The sequence below is a fragment of the Solea senegalensis genome, unplaced genomic scaffold (assembly GCF_019176455.1).
Source record: "Solea senegalensis isolate Sse05_10M unplaced genomic scaffold, IFAPA_SoseM_1 scf7180000014988, whole genome shotgun sequence".
Lineage (NCBI taxonomy): Eukaryota > Metazoa > Chordata > Actinopteri > Pleuronectiformes > Soleidae > Solea > Solea senegalensis.
The window spans coordinates 53,654-70,544 of NW_025321188.1; the positions used below are offsets into that span (position 1 = coordinate 53,654).

The following is a 16,891-nucleotide window of genomic DNA, read 5'->3' on the forward strand; positions in this document are numbered from 1 at the left end:
TTAAATAGTAGCAGGTCTAATTAACAAAATCAGGTGCAGCTGTGCAGGTGAATCAGAGCTGCCACTCCCACGCCCACAGTCACAACAAAACTGAAAAAGAATTGTCAAAATGATTTGATTCTCTCATAATGTAGATATGATTTGCAAAATTAGGATCATTTTTTATTTTTCACAACATGATAAAATATATATTTAATGTGTAGTTGCGTTATTTTATTAATGTATACAAACATTAAAAAACAAATGTATCAATAGCTATCATGTTATGTGATTGAATCAGTCCAAGCCAAGATTTAAGATTTACTTTTTTCATCTTTATTTGTGTGGATGATATAAAATGTGTTTTTTCCTGACATTACAAAAAGTCATTTGTAAATTGTTGATGATTTATTTCTATAAAGTTGTTTAAAATGACGTTCACTGATCATGTTTGTTCATCCTGTTTCACCCTGGTGTCGTTAAAATGTCACTTCATAATAACAAGTCCATGGAAACATTTTTTAATGAAACACAAACAACTTTATTATGTGGAAAAAGATGAAAGAGTCAGGATCAACATGAGTGAGAAGTTTTCAAACTTTAAATTGTGAGAAAAGAGACAGAAATGCAGAGTAAAACCAGTAGCAGAGTGTCAGTGAGTCAGGTCAGGACTAGGAACACTGGTCTGTCCTCAGTGTCTCTGAGAGAATCTGGGAGCCCTGGGTGGCCTCACAGGTCACAGAGCCCACCTTCCTCCACTGGTCAGCAGAAAGCCTCAGGATGCTGCTCCAGCTGTAGAGACCGTCCTTCTCCAGCAGCCCGCGGCTCATGCTCTGCTCCCAGCTGCTGCTGCTGCTGCTGCTGCCGTCCAACTTCCAGGACAGAGTCCAGGCTGAGGGGAAGCCCTTGTTGGCCAGACACATGAGCGTGGCCTTCCCCTGGTCCAGCTCCTCACGTGAGGGCGGCAGCACCGTCAGAGTGGGACTGACGTCACCTAGGAGACAAGAGTCAGTTTAGAGCACAGAGAGGACACAGCTGTCGGTGGAACGCCACACACTCGGACATGTTTCCTGTGTGAGAGCTGATTTTGTGTCACTGCTTCACCAGTCACATGGTTTCACTTCACTGTAAGAAGCCTCTCATGTACATCAGCACAGAGACACTGTGACCTGAAGAAATATAGAAAAACTACACTGGAAACTGATTTTTACAACATTTGTAACATTTCTAATCCAATCCTCAAACATCTGGAGACTGAAACACTTTAGTTTTAAATACAAGTGAATAAAGAACTGACTTCAAACTATAATGGAAACACCATGAAACACAATACACTGCAGATTATGTTGCTTCTGAATCTGAAGTCACATTAAACAAGTAAAATTTCAAGTGACCGTTTCAGTTTTAAACTCCAGCCTAACATGAATATGTAAAGTAAAATTGCAAATATTTCTCATCAAATCATCAAAAATATTGAATATTCTTTAGTATTCATGGAAAACGTGAACACAAATATTAAATATTGTAAAAACCTGTCAAATCTTCTTTGTGTAAAGTTCAGGTAGTAATAACAAACATTTTAAATCACGTCAAAACAAAACTAATTTAAAACTGAATTGAAGTTTTATGATACAAACATAATCTTGACAGGACTGTGTCGAGTAAAATTGCTCAGAGTTCAGCTCCAGAATGAAGGAGACAAAATAAAAACATCAATATTTTAAAAATACAATAAAGTGAGATTTGACCTCCAGCAAACCTTTAAAAATTGGATAATTACACAAATATTGTTATGATCGTATTTGAGAAAAACTTACTTCCAAATTCCAGTCTGGTTCCTCCACCAAACGTGTACCACAGTGATACAAAGTCTGTGAGGCGTCGTACAAAAACCTCTGACTGTAGAGACACACGTCTCTGTGACTGTGAAACAAACAAACTCACTAGAATGAGTCAGTTTGTAAAGTTTTATCAGCTGATTTTAAAATATGATGATGAAAAACAACCACAGTTTTTACTCAGTGAAGTCATTTTTAACATTAATATATGAAATTTAAAGGAAAATCTAAGTTTGGGAAGATGTCATTTAAAATGTAGGAAAATCAAAATTTTAGAAAAAGATAAAATAAAAAATGTCATCACATCCTGATCAATCCTCTGATAAAGTGATTGATAAATTGATCGACAGGATCATGAAATTGATTAAAGTCCCTGCTGGAGTCAGTCAGAGCATTTCCATAGAGAGTGACTTTGCATCAGCAGCACCATGCTCCAGTGCTCTGGGACACTTTATAGTCCTGACAGTTGAAGACTGGAGGACTGACAGCTGTCCTTCATGACAACACAAGACACAGAAATCATGACTTTCACCTCCGTCCTCATCTGGACTCTCCTCTGCTGCTGCCTCACAGGTAAAGTCCAGAGAGTCAAACTCCTCTGTCAACATCTGAAATGAAGCCGACCAAACCATGACTCTGCTTTATGTCTCTGTCTCTGTGTCCTCAGAGTCCAGAGAACAGGTCACATTGACTCAGTCTGGAGCAGTGACATCTGCTCTGGGAGGATCTGCCACCGTCACATGTAGAACCAGTCAGAATGTCTACAGCAACTACCTATCCTGGTACCAACAGAGAGATGGAGAAACTCCTAAACTCCTTATTTACCGTGCTTCCACTCGAGCATCAGGGATTCCAGGTCGTTTTACAGGCAGTGGATCAAATTCTGACTTCACTCTGACCATCAGTGGAGTCCAGGCTGAAGATGCTGCAGTTTACTACTGTCTGGGTGTATTTGATTCTAGTAAGTGGGATCTGTTCACACAGTGAAAAAGCCTCGTACAAAAACCTCCTTCAGTCAGAGTGAACTGAAACCGAAGTGACTGCAGAGACTGATACAGTTCACTGAGGACACATGCCAGTGATTTAATGAACTTTATTACACTATTTCAGTGAAGCTCACTTGTTACAAGTGATTACAGACAGACAGACAGACAGACAGACGACTTTATTGATCCCTTTGGGAGGTTCCCTCGGGGAAATTAACAGCTCCAACATCAGCACACAGCACTGTTAAGATTAGAGTCACACTTTACAGGAGACTGGAAAGAGAAACACCCCAGTTACCAAACACCATAAAATATAGAATAGAATAAGATAAGCTAAAAATAAAGATAAATAAAAATAAGAATCTAAGAAAATATAAAAATACAAACGTAAATGACCCATGCTATATATATATGTATGTATACATACATACACACAACACATATATATATATACACATACATACATACATATACATATATATATACATATATACACATACACATATATATATACATACATACATACACATATATACATATATGCACACACAGATACACACACACCTACAGTTACCCCGTATTGCCCAGGGTTTTATTGCACTGTCTATAAGGTTTTATTGCACATTACATTACATGTCATTTAGCAGACGCTTTTATCCAAAGCGACTTACAATGGAATCAAGTACAATTAGCCAGGGGTGGAATCGAACTTGCGACCATGATGTCTTTGGTACACAAGGTAGGGTCTTAACCACTGAGCCACTCCACCCCACATGTTATTATGTTGTTATTGTTGTGGTTATTGCACATTTCAGTGGGTTGTGATTATGGACATATGTTTGTTTAGTTCGTAGTGTTTGTTTTGTTTGTGTAATAATAATTACACATTATTATTAGTTAATAATAACTTATTTGTCTCATAGTCTTTACATTTTCATTCAAACTCAGATTCAAAAAGATAATCCATCAGCAGTTCAGAGATTATTTAACTCACATCATTAATAAATCAGTTTCTATGCTGATGACCTCCTATGATACATGTAAAACATTCACATTTTATATTTTCTATGTTTTAAACTGATCACTCTTGTTAATTCATTATTTGTTTTGGGTTTTTTTGGGGGAGGGGAAGCAGTCCTCTGATGTTAAATGTGCATCTAACATTCTCATATATTTTGGAATCAACATTTAACCAAATTGAATTTTAAAAAATATCTCTATATCTTCATCTATATTTAAATTCATTTGGAAAACTTTGGATTGTGTTCCCTATTATATTTGAGGAAAACAGAGAAAATACATTATTTCACTTGCACTTTCTCAATCAGAGCAGCAGTTTTAACTTCATTCATTCAGTTTTCATAGAAAACATCTGCATTTATGAACTAACACTTTGTGAATTTGAGGTTTTTTACATCAGTCATTCCACATTCTTTTATGTCCAACAAACATTAACAGTGTTGAACTACTTTACTAAACATATACTCAATTATATGAACTGTATTTATATAGTAACTACATTGGTACATGTATTTATTATTTTCTTATTACGCAAACCAGTGATTTCATAAAGTGTATTATATGGTCAAGTTATTCTTTTTAATATTTTTCAAGTCTGCTAATAAATTTAAATTCAAAAGAAAATCCATCAGCAGCTCAGAGATTATTTAATTCACATCATCAATAAATCAGCCTCTATGCTGATGATATCCTATGATACATGTAAAACATCCAAATTTTATTTAAAGTTTTAATCTCATCACTCTTATTTGGGGGAGGTCCCTCTGGTTTTAAATGTTCAACACACATTTTAATATATTTTGGAATCAACATTAAACCAATTTGAGAAAATGTCATAACAACACAAGTTTTGTTCTTGTGATGATTTCCAAATATGTATATTAAAATCACAGAACATTAAATCTACATTGTGGATGAAAAGTGCTTTGTAAAATGACCTCACTTCCCATTTAAATATTAATTATTATCATAGTAAAGTTTATAAAAATGAAAATGTATGACTTGCTTCCATGTCATTTCCATTTATGCTGATAATATGATGAATTGTTTTTAGTAGTGTTTGATAAGATTGCTTTAAAGAATATATTGAAAATGTCTATAAAGGTTGTTTAACATGGTCTTATCTTAATGTTTTGGCTCATATTATTCTGATTATTATGTCACAGGAAAATGTCAGTTTAAATCACAAAATTTGTAAAATTGTTTTGACTCAAACACATTTTTAATCTCTAACAGGTTCAAATAAATCAACATTATTTCATTGATAGAATTCTTTATTCTTAGACGACACAGAAATGTAGCGAATAGAGTAAAACCAGTTGGAGTGAGTCAGAGCATTTCCATAGAGAGTGACTTTGCATCAGCAGCACCATGCTCCAGTGCTCTGGGACACTTTATAGTCCTGACAGTTGAAGACTGGAGGACTGACAGCTGTCCTTCATGACAACACAAGACACAGAAATCATGACTTTCACCTCCGTCCTCATCTGGACTCTCCTCTGCTGCTGCCTCACAGGTAAAGTCCAGAGAGTCAAACTCCTCTGTCAACATCTGTCCCTCTGAAATGAAGGCAACAAAACCATTACTCTGCTTTATGTCTCTGTCTCTGTGTCCTCAGAGTCCAGAGAACAGGTCACAGTGACTCAGTCTGGAGCAGTGACATCTGCTCTGAGAGGATCTGCCACCATCACATGTAGAACCAGTCAGAATGTTTATTATCATAGTAGCTACGGCCACTACCTATCCTGGTACCAACAGAGAGATGGAGAATCTCCTAAACTCCTTATTTACTCTGCTTCCACTCGAGAATCAGGGATTCCAGGTCGTTTTACAGGCAGTGGATCAAATTCTGACTTCACTCTGACCATCAGTGGAGTCCAGGCTGAAGATGCTGCAGTTTACTACTGTCTGGGTCAATTTGATTCTAGCAAGTGGGATCTGTTCACACAGTGAAAAAGCCTCGTACAAAAACCTCCTTCAGTCAGAGTGAACAGAAACTGAAGTGACTACAGAGACTGGTACAGTTCACTGAGGACACACACCAGTGATTCAATAAACTTTATTACACTATTTCAGTGAAGCTCACTTACAAGTGATTACACATTATTATTATTTAAAAATAAGTTATTTACATCATAGTCTCTACATTTTAATTCAAGCGCAGATTCAAAAAGATAATCCATCAGCAGTTCAGAGATTATTTAACTCACATCATTAATAAATCATCTTATATGCTGATGACGTCCTATGATACATGTAAAACATCCAAATTGTATATTTTCTATGTTTTAATCTGATTTGATCTGAATCTTGTTTATTTTTGTTTTTGTTTGGAGGGGGAGCAGTCCTCTTATGTTAAATGTGCAACAAACATTTCCATATATTTTGAAATCAACAATAAACCAAATTGAATTTAAAAAACATAACAAAATAACACCTCATAATTAAAGCTATTTGGAAAGTTTGGATTTTGTTCCCTATTATATTTGACGAAAAAAGAGAAAATAAATTATTTAATTTGCACTTTCTCAATCAGAGCAGCTGTTTTAAATCAATTCATTCAGTTTTAAAAGAAAACATCTTTATTTATGAACTAACACTTTATTCATTTGAGGTTTTTTACATCAGTCATTCCACATTCTTACCTCTGATAAAAGAAAAAGGTAAAAAAAATAACATCACTGATAAGATGCTTGAAATAATTGTATTCCATGACAGAATTCACTCCAGACTTTCAGCTGTTTTCTGGTAATCACGTTTCCTACACTATAGTTTACAACATTTATTCCTGCTCATGTTGCAGAGAATGTACACAGTCACATGTGTCAGTGGTGATGGGACACAGCAGGACATGTTGAGGACAGCTGCATTTGACTGATTCTGTGTGTTTGCATATGTGTCCTCCCTCTTTGTTCTTGGCCGTTAAGAGTCCAGTGTTGATCAGTGAGTGTCCAGGTCTTTCAGAGACACTGACTCACTGGCAGCACAATGATGATGATGTGTGTGACTCTACTGCTGGTCACTCTGGAGCTCCTTGTTCAGGGTGAGACTCTCTTCTGAAAACCTGATGGAGAAACCTGATCTTCTGTCTCTTCTCCACGTTAAAGAAACAATCATCTTCTGTTTGGACGTTGATCTTTGTCCTCCACCTTTGATTTGTCTCAGTAACATTTCTCCTGTTTGATATGTTTTCAGGTTCATCAGGAGACATCACCATGACTCAGTCTCCTGGATCTCTGTCTGCTGCTCCAGGACAGACTGTCTCTATCAAATGTAAATCCAGTCAACTTATAGGTGATGATGTTAACTGGTACCTGCAGAAACCTGCAGAACCTCCTAAACTCCTGATTGCAGATACAACAAGTCGTCAGTCTGGAGTTCCAGATCGCTTCAGTGCAACTTATCATCAGACTGACTTCACACTGACCATCAGAGATGTTCAGACAGAAGATGGAGGAGTTTATTACTGTCAGCAGCACAACAGCTACCCGCTCACACAGTGATAAAACGTCGTACAAAAACCTCCCTCAGCTGCAGAGGAACTGATGTGACTCAACAGCTGCACACACACTAACATATCACAGCAGACGATGAACATCTTTCTCACACTGAACATTTAAACAGTGCAGAGTTCAGACGTGATAATAACACCGCTAATAATAAAATCACTTCTATGTTTGACCACATGTTTCTACAGAGAATGTTTATGTGCTGAGTCTGAGGTCAAGTCTTTGAGTTGACATGTGAGTGAAGAAGAGAATATTAGAGGAATTTGTCCAATTATAACAAACATTAACAGTGTTGAACTACCTTACTAAACATATACTCAATTATATGAACTGTATTTATATAGTAACTACGCTGGTACATGTATTTATTATTTTCTTATTACACACACCAGTGATTTTATAAAGTGGCTCAGAGATTCTCTAATTCACGTTATTAATAAATCAGCCTCTATGCAGATTACATCCTACAATACATGTAAAACATCCACATTTTCTTTTACTCAACATTTTAATCAACATTAAACCAAGTTGAGAAAATGGCATAACAACTCAAGTTTGGTTCTTGTGATGATTTTGAAATAAGGATTGTACTCTATATTTGAACCTTCTATTGATTTCTTCCAAGTTGGCCTCTATGTTGCTGTTAAAAGTTAAAATTAAATATTAAATATTAAAATCACAGAACATCAAATCCACCTTGCGGATGAAAAGTGCTTTATAAATAAAATTACCTCACTTTCCATTTAAATGTTAATTGCTATCATAGTAAAGTATATAAAATGAAAATGTATAACTCGCTTCCATGTCATTTCCATTCATACTGATGATATGATAATTTTACTAATTGAAAATATTGCTATGAATAAAATCCTTAAAATGTCTTTATAGGTTGTTTAACATGGTCTTATCTTAATGTTTTTGTCTCATTATAGATTATTCTGAATATTCTGTCACTGAAAAATGTCAGTTAAATCAGAAAATCTGTTAAATAGTTTTGACTCAAAGACCTAGTTATTCTACAAAAGGTTCAAATTAATAAACATTATTTTTAAGAAGAATATAATGATTGATATTTCTTTTATTTTTAGACGACACAGAAATGTGGAGAATAGAGTAAAACCTGTTGGAGTGAGTCAGAGCATTTCCATAGAGAGTGACTTTGCATCAGCAGCACCATGCTCCAGTGCTCTGGGACACTTTATAGTCCTGACAGTTGAAGACTGGAGGACTGACAGCTGTCCTTCATGACAACACAAGACACAGAAATCATGACTTTCACCTCCGTCCTCATCTGGACTCTCCTCTGCTGCTGCTTCACAGGTAAAGTCCAGAGAGTCAAACTCCTCTGTCAACATCTGTCCCTCTGAAATGAAGCCGACAAAACCATGACTCTGCTTTATGTCTCTGTCTCTGTGTCCTCAGAGTCCAGAGGACAGGTCGCAGTGACTCAGTCTGGAGCAGTGACATCTGCTCTGGGAGGATCTGCCACCATCACATGTAGAACCAGTCAGAATGTCTACAGCTCAAACCGTCTATCCTGGTACCAACAGAGAGATGGAGAAACTCCTAAACTCCTTATTTACTATGCTTCCACTCGAGCATCAGGGATTCCAGGTCGTTTTACAGGCAGTGGATCAAATTCTGACTTCACTCTGACCATCAGTGGAGTCCAGGCTGAAGATGCTGCAGTTTACTACTGTCTGGGTGAATTTGATTCTAGCAAGTGGGATGTGTTCACACAGTGAAAAAGCCTCGTACAAAAACCTCCTTCAGTCAGAGTGAACAGAAACTGAAGTGACTGCAGAGACTGATACAGTTCACTGAGGACACAGACCAGTGATTTAATAAACTTTATTACACTATTTAAGGGAAGCTCACTTGTTACAAGTGATTACACATCATTATTATTTAGAAATAAGTTATTTGCATCATAGTCTCTACATTTTAATTCATGCGCAGATTCAAAAAGATAATCCATCAGCAGTTCAGAGATTATTTAACTCACATCATTAATAAATCATCTTATATGCTGATGACGTCCTATGATACATGTAAAACATCCAAATTGTATATTTTCTATGTTTTAATCTGATTTGATGAGCAGTCCTCTTATGTTAAATGTGCAACAAACATTTCCATATATTTTGAAATCAACAATAAACCAAATTGAATTTAAAAAACATAACAAAATAACACCTCATAATTAAAGCTATTTGGAAAGTTTGGATTTTGTTCCCTATTATATTTGACGAAAAAAGAGAAAATAAATTATTTAATTTGCACTTTCTCAATCAGAGCAGCTGTTTTAAATCAATTCATTCAGTTTTAAAAGAAAACATCTTTTTTTATGAACTAACACTTTATTCATTTGAGGTTTTTTACATCAGTCATTCCACATTCTTACCTCTGATAAAAGAAAAAGGTAAAAAAAATAACATCACTGATAAGATGCTTGAAATAATTGTATTGTGTATTTAACATGAAAAATCTTCCATGACAGAATTCACTCCAGACTTTCAGCTGTTTTCTGGTAATCACATGTTTCCTACACTATAGTTTACAACATTTATTCCTGCTCATGTTGCAGAGAATGTACACAGTCACATGTGTCAGTGGTGATGGGACACAGCAGGACATGTTGAGGACAGCTGCATTTGACTGATTCTGTGTGTTTGCATATGTGTCCTCCCTCTTTGTTCTTGGCCGTTAAGAGTCCAGTGTTGATCAGTGAGTGTCCAGGTCTGGAGACACTGACTCACTGGCAGCACAATGATGATGATGTGTATGACTCTACTGCTGGTCACTCTGGAGCTCCTTGTTCAGGGTGAGACTTTCTTCTGAAAACCTGATGGAGAAACCTGATCTTCTGTCTCTTCTCCACGTTAAAGAAACAATCATCTTCTGTTTGGACGTTGATCTTTGTCCTCCACCTTTGATTTGCCTCAGTAACGTTTCTCCTGTTTGATATGTTTTCAGGTTCATCAGGAGACATCACCATGACTCAGTCTCCTGGGTCTCTGTCTACTGCTCCAGGACAGACTGTCTCCATCAAATGTAAATCCAGTCAACTTATAGGTGATGATGTTAACTGGTACCTGCAGAAACCTGCAGAACCTCCTAAACTCCTGATTGCAGATACAACATATCGTCAGTCTGGAGTTCCAGATCGCTTCAGTGCAACTTATCATCAGACTGACTTCACTCTGACCATCAGAGATGTTCAGACTGAAGATGGAGGAGTTTATTACTGTCAGCAGCACAACAGCTTCCCGCTCACACAGTGATAAAACGTCGTACAAAAACCTCCCTCAGCTGCAGAGGAACTAATGTGACTCAACAGCTGCACACACACTAACATATCACAGCAGACGATGAACATCTTTCTCACACTGAACATTTAAACAGTGCAGAGTTCAGACGTGATAATAACACCTTTAATAATAAAATCACTTAGATGTTTGACCACATGTTTCTACAGAGAATGTTTATGTGCTGAGTCTGAGGTCAAGTCTTTAAGTTGACATGTGAGTCAAGAAGAGAATATTAGAGGATTTTTTCCAATTATAACAAACATTAACCGCGTTGAACTACTTTACTAAACATATACTCAATTATATGAACTGTATTTATATAGTAACTACGCTTGTACATGTATTTATTATTTTCTTATTACACACACCATTGATTTTATAAAGTGGCTCAGAGATTCTTTAATAAATCAGCCTCTATGCAGATTACATTCTATGATACATGTAAGACATCCACATTTTCTTTTAATTTTTTAATCTCATCACTCTTTTTGGGGGGAGGTCCCTCTTGTTTTAAATCTGTAACACACATTTTAATTTTGTTACATTTTGTACATTAATACTGTAATTTAAAATGTCCAATAGACATGGTTAAGTATTTTGTTTTAATTCTTCTCATCTGTTGAAAAAAAAGTATTCAATAGAAAAACCATCAGCAGCTTCTTTAACTCACATCACTAATAAATCAGCCTCTATGCTGATGACGTCGTATGATACATGTAAAACATCCACATTTTATACGATCACCATGATCATTTTTGCTCCTTTTTTTATTTATTAATTTATTGGTGTTGTTGTTAATGTGCAGCACACAATTTCATTTACAATACAACTTATAGTAATTATACTTTGCAAACAGTTTGTTTATTCACTAGTACTAGTTCCTACATTTTGTACAGATATTCCAAAATTGCTTTCATGCCATGTGACATAATCACTCCAATCTAAGCCCAAAATGTAGTATAAATTGATGTGAACCAAAAGCAGGCACTTGTCTGATAAAACTACATCCAAAAATATCAACACATAGAAGTCTAGAGAATTTCTACATGAGGAAACAAACACAGTGGCTCTCTATCTCTCTCTAAGTAAACCAACAATCTGACACTGACTGAGGTAACAGCTGCACTTAAATAGTAGCAGGTCTAATTAACAAAATCAGGTGCAGCTGTGCAGGTGAATCAGAGCTGCCACTCCCACGCCCACAGTCACAACAAAACTGAAAAAGAATTGTCAAAATGATTTGATTCTCTCATAATGTAGATATGATTTGCAAAATTAGGATATTTTTCTATTTTTGACAACATATATTTAATGTGTATTTGCATTATTTTATTAATGTATACAAACATTAAAACAAAATTATCAATAGCTATCATGTTATGTGATTGAATCAGTCCAATCCAAGATTGAAGATTTACTTTTTTCATCTTTACTTGTGTGGATGATATAAAATGTATTTTTTCCTGACATTACAAAAATTCATTTGTAAATTGTTGATGATTTATTTCTATAAAGTTGTTTAAAATGACGTTCACTGATCATGTTTGTTCATCCTATTTCACCCTGGTGTCGTTAAAATGTCACTTCATAATAACAAGTCCATGGAAACATTTTTTAATGAAACACAAACAACTTTATTATGTGGAAAAAGTTGAAAGAGTCAGGATCAACATGAGCGAGAAGTTTTCAAACTTTAAATTGTGAGAAAAGAGACAGAAATGCAGAGTAAAACCAGTAGCAGAGTGTCAGTGAGTCAGGTCAGGACTAGGAACACTGGTCTGTCCTCAGTGTCTCTGAGAGAATCTGGGAGCCCTGGGTGGCCTCACAGGTCACAGAGCCCACCTTCCTCCACTGGTCAGCAGAAAGCCTCAGGATGCTGCTCCAGCTGTAGAGACCGTCCTTCTCCAGCAGCCCGCGGCTCATGCTCTGCTCCCAGCTGCTGCTGCTGCTGCTGCTGCCGTCCAACTTCCAGGACAGAGTCCAGGCTGAGGGGAAGCCCTTGTTGGCCAGACACATGAGTGTGGCCTTCCCCTGGTCCAGCTCCTCACGTGACGGCGGCAGCACTGTCAGAGTGGGACTGACGTCACCTAGGAGACAAGAGTCAGTTTAGAGCACAGAGAGGACACAGCTGTCGGTGGAACGCCACACACTCGGACATGTTTCCTGTGTGAGAGCTGATTTTGTGTCACAAGGTTTTTCTGCTTCACCAGTCACATGGTTTCACTTCACTGTAAGAAGCCTCTCATGCACATCAGCACAGAGACACTTTGACCTGAAGAAATATAGAAAAACTACACTGGAAACTGATTTTTACAACATTTGTAACATTTCTAATCCAATCCTCAAACATGTGGAGACTGAAACACTTTAGTTTTAAATACAAGTGAATAAAGAAATGACTTCAAACTATAATGGAAACACCATGAAACACAATAGATTGCAGATTTTCAACGTTCTCAAATCTCATCTTTATCTTCACTCTGTTATGTTGCTTCTGAATATCAAGTCACGTTAAACAAATAAAGTTTGGAAGTAATTTAAAAAATATAGAAACATTTCCAGTTTTAAAGCCAAACATGAATATATAAAGTAAAATTGCAAATATTTCTCATCCGATCATCAGAAATATTAAATATTGTAAAAAACCTATCAAATCTTCTTCGTGTAAAGTTCAGACAGTAACGACAAACTTTAAATCACGTGAAAACAAAACAAATTTAAAACTCAATTGAAGTTTTATGATACAAACATAATTTTGACAGGACTGTGTCAAGTAAAATTGCTCAGAGTTCAGCTCCAGAATGAAGGAGACAAAATAAAAACATCAATATTTTAAAAATACAATAAAGTGAGATTTGACCTCCAGCAAACCTTTAAAAATTGGATAATTACACAAATATTGTTATGATCGTATTTGAGAAGAACTTACTTCCAACTTCCAGTCTGGTTCCTCCACCAAACGTGAGCCACAGTGATACAAAGTCTGTGAGGCGTCGTACAAAAACCTCTGACTGTAGAGACACACGTCTCTGTGACTGTGAAACAAACAAACTCACTAGAAGGAGCATGTTTGTAAAGTTTTATCAGCTGATTTTAAAATATGATGATAAAAAACAACCACAGTTTTTACTCAGTGAAGTCATTTTTAACATTAATATATGAAATTTAAAGGAAAATCTAAGTTTGGGAAGATGTCATTTAAAATGTAGGAAAATCAAAATTTTAGAAAAAGATAAAATAAAAAATGTCATCACATCCTGATCAATCCTCTGATAAAGTGATTGATAAATTGATCGACAGGATCATGAAATTGATTAAAGTCCCTGCTGGAGTCAGTCAGAGCATTTCCATAGAGAGTGACTTTGCATCAGCAGCACCATGCTCCAGTGCTCTGGGACACTTTATAGTCCTGACAGTTGAAGACTGGAGGACTGACAGCTGTCCTTCATGACAACACAAGACACAGAAATCATGACTTTCACCTCCGTCCTCATCTGGACTCTCCTCTGCTGCTGCCTCACAGGTAAAGTCCAGAGAGTCAAACTCCTCTGTCAACATCTGAAATGAAGCCGACAAAACCATGACTCTGCTTTATGTCTCTGTCTCTGTGTCCTCAGAGTCCAGAGAACAGGTCGCAGTGACTCAGCCTGGAGCAGTGACATCTGCTCTGGGAGGATCTGCCACCATCACATGTAGAACCAGTCAGAATGTTTTTTATCATAGTAGCTACGGCCACTACCAATCCTGGTACCAACAGAGAGATGGAGAAACTCCTAAACTCCTTATTTACTTTGCTTCCACTCGAGCATCAGGGATTCCAGGTCGTTTTACAGGCAGTGGATCAAATTCTGACTTCACTCTGACCATCAGTGGAGTCCAGGCTGAAGATGCTGCAGTTTACTACTGTCTGGGTGAATTTGATGTTAATAAGTGGGATCTGTTCACACAGTGAAAAAGCCTCGTACAAAAACCTCCTTCAGTCAGAGTGAACAGAAACTGAAGTGACTGGAGAGACTGATACAGTTCACTGAGGACACACACCAGTGATTTAATAACCTTTATTACACTATTTCAGTGAAGCTCACTTGTTACAAGTGATTATACATTATTATTATTTAATAATAAGTTATTTGCATCATAGTCTTTACATTTTAATTCAAACTCAGATTCAAAAAGATAATCCATCAGCAGTTCAGAGATTATTTAACTCACATCATTAATAAATCAGCTTCTATGCTGATGATCTCCTATGATACATGTAAAGCATCCACATTTTATATTTTCTATGTTTTAATTTGATCATTCTTGTTTATTCATTATTTGGTTCGTTTTGGGATTTTTTGGGGGAGGAGCAGTCCTCTTATGTTAAATGTGAATCTAAAATTTTCATTTACTTTGAAATCAACATTTAACCAAATTGAATTTTAAAAAATATCTCTATATCTTTATCTATATTTTAATTCATTTGGAAAACTATGGATTGTGTTCCCTATTATATTTGAGGAAAACAGAGAAAATACATTATTTCACTTGCACTTTCTCAATCAGAGCAGCAGTTTTAACTTCATTCATTCAGTTTTAATAGAAAACATCTGATTTATGAACTAACACTTTGTGAATTTGAGGTTTTTTACATCAGTCATTCCACATTCTTTTATGTCCAACAAACATTAACAGTGTTGAACTACTTTACTAAACATATACTCAATTATTTGAACTGTATTTATATAGTAACTACACTGGTACATGTTTTTATTATTTTCTTATTACACACACCAGTGATTTCATAAAGTGTATTATATGGTCAAGTTATTTTTTTTAATATTTTTCAAGTCTGTTAATACATTTAAATTCAAAAGAAAATCCATCAGCAGCTCAGATATTCTTTAATTCACATCATTAATAAATCAGCCTCTATGCTGATGATATCCTATGATACATGTAAAACATCCAAATTTTATTTAAAGTTTTAATCTCATCACTCTTATTTGGGGGAGGTTCCTCTGGTTTTAAATGTTCAACACACATTTTAATATATTTTGGAATCAACATTAAACCAATTTGAGAAAATGTCATAACAACACAAGTTTTGTTCTTGTGATGATTTCCAAATATGTATATTAAAATCACAGAACATTAAATCTACATTGTGGATGAAAAGTGCTTTATGAATAAAAATTACCTAATTTTCCATTTAAATATTAATTACTATCATAGTAAAGTAACCATCCATCCATCCATCCATCAATCCATCATCTACCGCTTTATCCTCCACCAGAGGGTCATGGAGGGTGCTGTGCCAATCTCAGCTACATCGGGCATTAGGCGGGGTACACCCTGGACAGATCGCCAGTCCATCGCAGGGCCACACACACATAGAGACAAACAACCATTCACTCTCACACTCACAGAACATGCAAACTCCATGCAGAAAGACCCTTGTTCCAAACGGGGCTCGATTCCGGGTCTTCTCACTGCAAGGCAAGGGCGCTAACCCCATACTAAAGTATATGAAAATTAAAATGTATGACTTGTTTCCATGTCATTTCCATTTATGCTGATAATATGATATTTTTATTTAGTAGTATTTGATGAGATTGCTTTAAAGAAAATATTGAAAATGTCTTTATTGGTCGTTTAACATGGTCTAATCTCAGTGTGCTGGCTCATTATAGATTATTCTGGTTATTCTGTCACTGAAAAATGTCAGTTTAAATAAGAACATTTGTAAAATAGTTTTTACTAAAAGACCTGTTTATTCTCAAAAAGGTTCAAATTAATCAACATTATTTTTTTAGAAGAATATAATGATTGATATTTCTTTTATTTTTAGACGACACAGACATGTAGAGAATATAGTAAAACCAGTTGGAGTGAGTCAGAGCATTTCCATAGAGAGTGACTTTGCATCAGCAGCACCATGCTCCAGTGCTCTGGGACACTTTATAGTCCTGACAGTTGAAGACTGGAGGACTGACAGCTGTCCTTCATGACAACACAAGACACAGAAATCATGACTTTCACCTCCGTCCTCATCTGGACTCTCCTCTGCTGCTGCTTCACAGGTAAAGTCCAGAGAATCAAACTCCTCTGTCAACATCTGATATGAAGCCGACAAAACCATGACTCTGCTTTATGTCTCTGTCTCTGTGTCCTCAGAGTCCAGAGGACAGGTCACAGTGACTCAGTCTGGAGCAGTGACATCTGCTCTGGGAGGATCTGCCACCATCACATGTAGAACCAGTCAG

General features: G+C 36.2%; 7 gene segments (V, D, J or C); 6 read left to right on the plus strand and 1 right to left on the minus strand.

Annotated features, from left to right (window-relative positions):
* Positions 1-496: 496 nt before the first annotated feature.
* LOC122761761 lies at positions 497-13,726 on the minus strand. The segment is given in 2 exon segments: positions 497-973; positions 13,573-13,726. Coding segments are annotated over 2 exon segments (462 nt in total).
* On the plus strand, positions 2,315-2,926 carry LOC122761775. The segment is given in 2 exon segments: positions 2,315-2,390; positions 2,485-2,926. Coding segments are annotated over 2 exon segments (396 nt in total).
* On the plus strand, positions 5,288-5,809 carry LOC122761776. The segment is given in 2 exon segments: positions 5,288-5,339; positions 5,442-5,809. Coding segments are annotated over 2 exon segments (387 nt in total).
* Positions 6,575-7,454, plus strand: LOC122761781. The segment is given in 2 exon segments: positions 6,575-6,866; positions 7,019-7,454. Coding segments are annotated over 2 exon segments (363 nt in total).
* LOC122761768 lies at positions 8,577-9,106 on the plus strand. The segment is given in 2 exon segments: positions 8,577-8,652; positions 8,755-9,106. Coding segments are annotated over 2 exon segments (399 nt in total).
* LOC122761784 lies at positions 9,737-11,130 on the plus strand. The segment is given in 2 exon segments: positions 9,737-10,156; positions 10,309-11,130. Coding segments are annotated over 2 exon segments (363 nt in total).
* A 388-nt stretch (positions 13,727-14,114) lies between the features above and the next one.
* On the plus strand, positions 14,115-14,628 carry LOC122761777. The segment is given in 2 exon segments: positions 14,115-14,166; positions 14,261-14,628. Coding segments are annotated over 2 exon segments (387 nt in total).
* The last annotated feature ends 2,263 nt before the right edge of the window (positions 14,629-16,891 follow it).